At 39.5% G+C, this 7,409-nt stretch overlaps 1 protein-coding gene across 17 annotated transcripts in view; it reads left to right on the forward strand.

Annotated features, from left to right (window-relative positions):
* LOC118512906 (putative mediator of RNA polymerase II transcription subunit 26) overlaps positions 1-4,798 on the forward strand; it is an 89,005-nt gene extending 84,207 nt beyond the window's left edge. For 15 of the 17 annotated variants that reach the window (XM_036058035.1, XM_036058036.1, XM_036058031.1 and 12 more), the window contains one exon: positions 886-4,798. In XM_036058035.1, coding sequence (XP_035913928.1) covers positions 886-993 — 108 coding nt within the window. In that variant the 3' untranslated portion in view covers positions 994-4,798. The remainder of the gene's footprint in view (positions 1-885) is intronic. The other 2 variants (XR_004906362.1, XR_004906363.1) reach the window with 2 other exon arrangements.
* Positions 4,799-7,409: the final 2,611 nt, after the last annotated feature.

Genomic DNA, 7,409 nt, shown 5'->3' on the forward strand with positions numbered 1-7,409 from the left:
TTCACATGTTAATCGCTCAACGAAAACCGTCTCACAAAAATGCATTTAAAAATTAGTTAAACCGCAGATATGCAAGAACCAACCCCAAATTAAGGTTTACCAAATACAAATCTTTACAAAATTTCGGTGAAAATGCGCATACATGAGATTTCTAGTTCCAAAGAAAAGGCACTTTGAAAACCATGTATGGTGGCTATCAAAAATGGACACATCACTGGCTATCAAAAATGATAGCCATGGCAGCCAAAGTCATCCCTGCCTTAGGTCATCTCTGCCATTTCTGGCTTACTGAGTCTTATTGGGAACGGACCAGATGGGATTTGAACCTCGGTTCTGCCGTTTAAAGACCGGTGTCCCTGTCGAATCTACCACCCTAGTATAATTAGATTAATAGGAAAAAAATTGGAGCTTCAAGTAAATTACGTTAAAGCTACGTTGAAATAGTTTAAATTTTCTTCAAAATATTCACAAAAGGCAAGAACTATAACTTCACTGCTCTACTCTTACCAACTACTCTTACCGATCGATATTCAAACGTTGTCCCATTTCGTCTGTGACGCACTGTTGCAAATATGCCTCCCATCGTCTTGGCTCGCTTGCTTTGTTTTTCTTAGCAAATCCGCCACTGCCGTGCTACCGCTGGCCACGGTACATGCCACCCGTTACATTGCATACATGCAGGCGAATGCAACATTCTTTCCCTTGTTACGCGTTGTTTACACCGTTTTACCTTCAACTCTCTCAACCTTTGGCTAATGCTTTCACTACTCCTTTGCTGTGCGCGCGTTCCAATGTGCTTCTAACACCATCACTACATGTTCAACTAATAAATGTTTCCCATTTTTTCTTCTTCTTCTCCTTCCTGCCTCTCAACCCCTTATCTAGCCCGATCCCCGTGTCTGTCACGAATCGCTGATGGATCAGATCAAGCGTGGCGCAACGTTAAAACGCAACCGTACGATCAACGATCGTAGTGCACCGAAAATCCATTAGATTTCTTCCACGCACGCTTTATCCGCACGACACAGCGTGTGTGTAAGGCTTTAGAGCGTCAGGCAGCAGCGTCAGTTGGTCCCAACTACACCCCGTCGCATACGGGGAATATAAATGTACGTGTGTGAGTGTGTGTTCGTTCCTGAATAATGCGTTCGAGATGATGCGAACATTGTAAAGTTAACCGTCAGCAAACTGTGTGTAATGTTAAGAGAGAAGCTATACTGAAGCACTATAACTGAATGTAACCCAATGAAGGCTGAAGAAGATGCATATCGTCTCTAGGCGCGACTCGCGACGAGGGTTTCGCCAAATCTCAATTTTCTGGTTCGATGGATGGATGGCGGCCGACAGCAGCAGCAGTACCTTCAGGAAGGTTAAGGTATTTATGTGCGTTACTAGTTTTGTGGTTCCCCTTTCGAATTAAAACCTAAAACTGGTCCTTAAAGCCGAGATGTGGTGCGTGAAAACTGAAATCGCTTTTGTTTGATTCCAGTTATTGTGAAATCTCAATCAAATCCAATTCCTATATTAATTTCTTCAATTCGCTCAAAGGATCAAGGCTCACCAGTAAGTGATCCCCAATTTCTAATATTTTTTTCTCAAACAACTTCTCTTCTAAAAAATTACGTATTTCAGTTAGAAAAAAATCTTTAGTTATCAAACACTCGAATACCCAGTGTAATAAATGTATGTTTGAATGGAGTGTAACGGTGTGTAGCGTAATCGAAACCAGTCCAGTCCAACAACAAACCCAAAAGCACAAAAGCAAACAGAAAAAAGAGAAAAAGAAAATGAGCTGTGAGAACATGCAAAAGGAGAAAAGAAAGAACAAAAAAACATATACCATACCATACCACACGTATATCAATTATCAACTTCAATATATCAATGCAAGTGCACAGTTGAAAGAAGGGGAAGACTTACGTATCGAAGACGATTTTTAAAATGCTGCTACAAACTAACCCCGCTACTGCTACCACTACTACTACCGCTTCCTCTCGTTGAATTGGTGACACTATCAAGCCTTATAACCAAACACTACCCCAGCATCATCTGCTTCCCGTGTTTTGATGTGAGAAGAAACAAAAACAAACGTTCAAAATTCGTTTACAGGGCGACAATAAGCAAACAAAGCAACGGATAACTAACCAGAAAAAATCCCTCCCATTTTACACTACAGTAGCAAACAAACAGAATGAAAAAAAAACTGTGTAAAGATGAACTGGAGCAGCTTTAGGCGGAGGGAAAAACTACTGTTGGCAAAGGAAAATCGGTAACTAATTCGTCCAAACAAACCAATTATCACAGGGGCAGGAGTTGTAGTAAGAAGTCTCCTATTTGAAGATCCCCGTCTTTTTGTTTGTTCGGTGAAGACTCGTACGTGTAAATCCCGTATATATTACACAAGCAAAAATGATCTTCACCTAACTAACGCACATAGAACAGTTTTAATAATCTCCATCCTTCTCCATCCGCTCCGCGGTTTGAAATAGCATCAGAAAAAAAAGGAAAATGCTCATACCGAAATAAAAAGGGTAACAAAACCTGGTAACACGACACGACACCAAACTGGTTAAAGACTGACACCTAAGACCATGGGAAAAACCACACACACACACGCGCGCGCGTAGTAATATCTCTACTTTTCGTAATTGATGTGTCTTGTGCTGTTGTGGAGAGGAAAACACGTGTTCGATCGATCCTTCTCTTCGTAGTCCTACTGTTCAGAAAAAATAACTGCTAAAACACGGACCCCCCCTCCCACCCCATTTTTGGGTGTGATGAACAGAAGAAGGAAAACAGAAGCATATTATACATTATACACGACGATACAGGATGGTTGATAGCTGAAGCTCCAGCGTTCCTACCTATACACTACTACCGCTAGCAAACGGAACCGAACTCGAGCTGACCGTAATCGTAGTAAAGCTAGCAAGTTCAGCTTAATCAAGGCGCACGCATAGGGTGTAGGATTGCCAGTCTTCCACCAAAGATGAGTCCACAGTGACGGAGACGCGTAATGGGAAGAAGTGTGCCGGCGAAAACCAAAACCTTAGAACAAGAGAGGCTATCTTTATTAGAAGAGGAAAATCCGGGCTCAATTTTTGTTTTTATACCGGTTTTTTTCTATTTGTTTCCCTATTTATTTTTCACCTTTTTTGTTTTCCTTATTTTTGTTTACTTTAATTTAATTCTCTTTTTTTGCTTGTCACAAGTTTACTAACTTTTCTTAACAATTCGTGTAGTTTTTTGTTGCTCTCTTTTATTCCTTTTTACTTTTCTTCCTTTAATTTATAGAATTGGGAACAGTTAAACATTTTCTATTTGTAGTAGTTGTTTTGTTATCATTTTGTGCTTGCTCTTATTTATTTGCATTTTTACGCACGCCAGCCTTTTTGTGTGTTTTTTTTTTGTTTTGATCGCTTATTAATTATTTTTTTGAGATGAATTAATATAAGCCTTTTTTTGTTATCCCAATTGTGTAAATAATGAAAATCTTGCGTGTGTATAAATTTGCATTTCGCTGTTTCGGACGTGTAACTAATCGCCCCTCGCTACCGATAGTGTGTATCCAAAACGAGTTTTGGAAGGGAGTTTTTTTGTTTGTTTAAAATTATTCTACTGCAATCAAAAACACGTTCGAGTGCGCACTGTGGAACAAAATATACAAACAAAATGATGCATCATGCAAAGAAAAGAGAAAGATCAAAATAATGAAACTGCAGAAACCATGCACAACAACACCACATTGTTTTTGTCACCCGAAGGTGGCAACGAGGCAAGAAGAAATGCCGTGAAGTGAAACACAATAACTAGCTCCTAGCGGATGTAAATCGAGGCGAAGAAAATGGATAATGTAAGCGAAGAACGTAATGAAAAAAAAATCATTTAACATTACTATTAACTTAACTGCGGAAGAGCAAAAGCTAAAACTACACTAACCAAACAAACAAAAAAGGAAACATCATTTAACACGACGCGATAATAAGGAATGGGTGGTGTATGTCTGTGTGTGTGTGTGTGTATAGGGAAGGCAAAAACACATCAAAAACTTCTTCACACTCATTGTATTGATCGAAAAGGAAGGGAACGTGTGTCTACAGTGGGAAAACAAACCTATATACAATATTATTTTTATACACGGGCAATTAGCAGCAGTCAGCCACAACAAGTAAACTACGCAAGCAAACGTGATCTGAGTTAGGTTGAGAGCCGCGTGGTATGGAGAGGCCCCAGCCACAGTAAAATAATATGACGACCGCGAACGGCCCCGTAACAACAACATTAGCTCTAGTTATATACATTACATATACACACACACTCACACGAACGCGCGCGCTCGCATACAACATATTATACATATTATGTATACATACTAGGGGCACTGTCAGAGCGGTGCGGTCGGGCTCGAATCATATGCTAGCAAGAGGACGTGGAAGCAGCAAAGCCGGATAATGTAGATGTTTAATAGCTGTAATAGGGGATGAGCTGCTACTGATGAGCACTAGGAATCCACGCCACGCTTAAGCACCGCTGCTGGGCTTAAGGATCAATCGATGATGGTTTGGCGTGAATCTTGACAGGCAAAAAGCAGGCTTACGGGGTAGGATGTATGGTAATTTAAAGCAGCAAAGGAAAAAATTGTAACCAATCACGAAATGTGTTGTCATCCGGCGAGCAGAAGGCAGAGGCAGAAAGAAGGAAAGAAAGTAAGTAATATTAAAACCAGAAGCAAGGAAAAAAAAACTACTGTATCATTGTACACTGAAATAAAGGAAAGGAAGGAAAATCATTATATCAACGAACGGGTGAGAACGGATGGAAAATGTTTGGCAATTGAAAGAAAAACTCCATGCGAAAGGCTACTAGATACGAGCAGCTGTACTGCTGCGAACGAAAGAAAGAGATCTCAAAGGCTCGTAGCGTGTACCTGATAGCAACGCGAACGACGGAGAGAGAGAGAGAGAGAGCATTTACAGGAGCTTTTTGATACCTCAGTGGATGGATGCTCTCCTGTTACTCCTGGAAACAGGTTTCGTTTCGGTGCTAGTGACAGGCAGCCACCATGATCATTTTTTGCTACAGCACTATGGGGCAGTGGAAGCTGATACGTAATAAAATATTTTTAAAAAATTACGCTGTTTCATTTTCGTTAATTTAGTCCTTTATATACTATTGTGTGCTAAGGATTATTAAACTACTATTTTGCATATATTTTATATAGTTTATTCACGTTTATGGCAGCTTCTAAAATGGATAATAATTAAAATATTGTAAAATAAAAATAGAAAATATTTTGATCTTCACCACCCCATAGTGCGCTCAATCGTGATTGGTCACAGATCGATTAGTAATCGCGAGAAAGAGATCGACGTATGCCGAGTCGTCTAGCTGGTACGATCGGTGATAAGTATCCTCCTTTTTACATGTGCTCCTGTTATCTGGTTTCGAGTGCCATGGCCGTGAACCGATTTTTACGCCTCGCAGTGTGCGCGAAGGAAGATCGGAATGCTACCTCCATTTTTGGATGCTCTCCTGTTAATGCGATTGAGAGAGAGGCATCATTTCTGTGATAGTTTACCGCCGCATCCACTAAGATCTTTTTTTTCTGTCGCGCTATGGGACAGTGAGTGGTAAGGAATAAAAAAAAAACATGTTTTAATTATTGAGAAAAGTTTTATTTTTTATTTCACAGAAGAACGGCCGGAAGGTATAACTGGATTATATTGAGAAATTTACTTATTAGGGAAAATCAGTGGAATGAAACTACGAAAATAACATAATATCACATTTCTCGGTTTTTTTTTTTTTAGTTGTTACTTAACCTTTATTGAAAAAAAAATCTAAAATAAACGAAACTTTTTTCAAAATATTTTAAACCAATTTATCAGTTTAATTTAATTACGTAAACACCAAAATATCACATATTTTTTATAATATTTTTAATTCTTGTATGACACCGTATTGCAAAAAAAATACGTACAAGAGAAATTAATTTAGATATATGTACAATATATTTTTTGAATAATTGCTGTATTTATTTTTTTCAAATTTATTAAACCAAAAAATATAATTTTATCATTGGAATTTGATCTACGTCGCCCCATAGTGCACTTAATCGTGATTGGTCAGATCGATTAGTAGGCGCGAGAAAGAGACCAACGCCATGGATCATCTAGCCGGTACGCTTAGTGATAAGTATCCTTCTTTTTGCATGCTCTCCTGTTACCTGATTTCGTTTAGCGAGACGATTTTTCACAGCAGAATCCGATTTTGATCGCCTGGTAGGGTGCGCGTTTGGATCAAAATGTCACCTCCTGTTTTGGCTGCTCTCCTGTTATCCGTGTACGAGAAGCGAGTGGATTTTTCATAGTCGCAAATCGATTTTGATCGCCTGGTAGCGTACGTGTTTGGATCGAAATACTACCTCCGCATTTGGATGGTCTCCTGTTACTTGGATTTGAAAATTGGACCTGTTCATACGGAGAGCGATTGTGGATGCGGCGAATTTCGTTTTTTCCATCCAGTTTTGGCGAAATGCGTTGCCATGGTGGTACAAACGGTTGCTATGGTGCTAGCCGTTGTTACTACGGTGAAGTCTAGTTGTTGTCATCATTTGCATTCGTATCTAAACAAACTTTTTACATTTAAAATAAATAAAGCTCCATTTTCTTTCTCTTCTTCCCTCCCTTGCTTGTGATATTCCACTCCGCACAAAGAGCTCCAAACAACACATTGCAGCTATTTACATACACTAGTTTAATTGTCTTTATTAATCATTAATTATATATTCTCTGTTCATTATTATCTATACTTCCAACACCACCACCCAACCTCACTCCCATCCTTCCCTCCACCCACCCCCGCACTTTCCTGGGTCTGTTCTCATGTGTGTTTTCCGATTCCATTCCGATTGTTTTCCTTTCTAACTCACTCACGATTTCCATCTCTTTTCCCGTTTCGTTTTCATGCTTTTTCCCCGCGTTTTCCTTCATCTTCTTCTGTCTGGCTGATTGAAAGGGGTCTACTGATGGAGGGGGGGGGGGGAGGGCGGTCCATGTTCTTCCTTTTCTTTCTTATTTTTCTCTTGATCCAACACACACTTTTCCACCACCACCACCACGACACAAGTATAGATAACAATGAAGCACGTGTACATGTTTTGCTTTTCTCACCTTTTTGTTTGCTGTAATTTTCTTTTGTTTTCCGTACCCTTTCCGTACCCGGGGTTCACGCCCTTCTACTCGCCACGTCACGTGTGAGTGTGTGTCTGTGTGTGTGACTGTTTCTTGTGTGTATTGGTTTTTTGTTCCTCCTCCTGTGTTCTTCTTAGTTCTTCCATTGTTTTGTTTGTGTGTTTTTACAATTTTCAAAGCTATGTATATATTTATATATATCTGTGTGTGTATATA

Source organism: Anopheles stephensi, chromosome 3, assembly GCF_013141755.1.
Source record: "Anopheles stephensi strain Indian chromosome 3, UCI_ANSTEP_V1.0, whole genome shotgun sequence".
Lineage (NCBI taxonomy): Eukaryota > Metazoa > Arthropoda > Insecta > Diptera > Culicidae > Anopheles > Anopheles stephensi.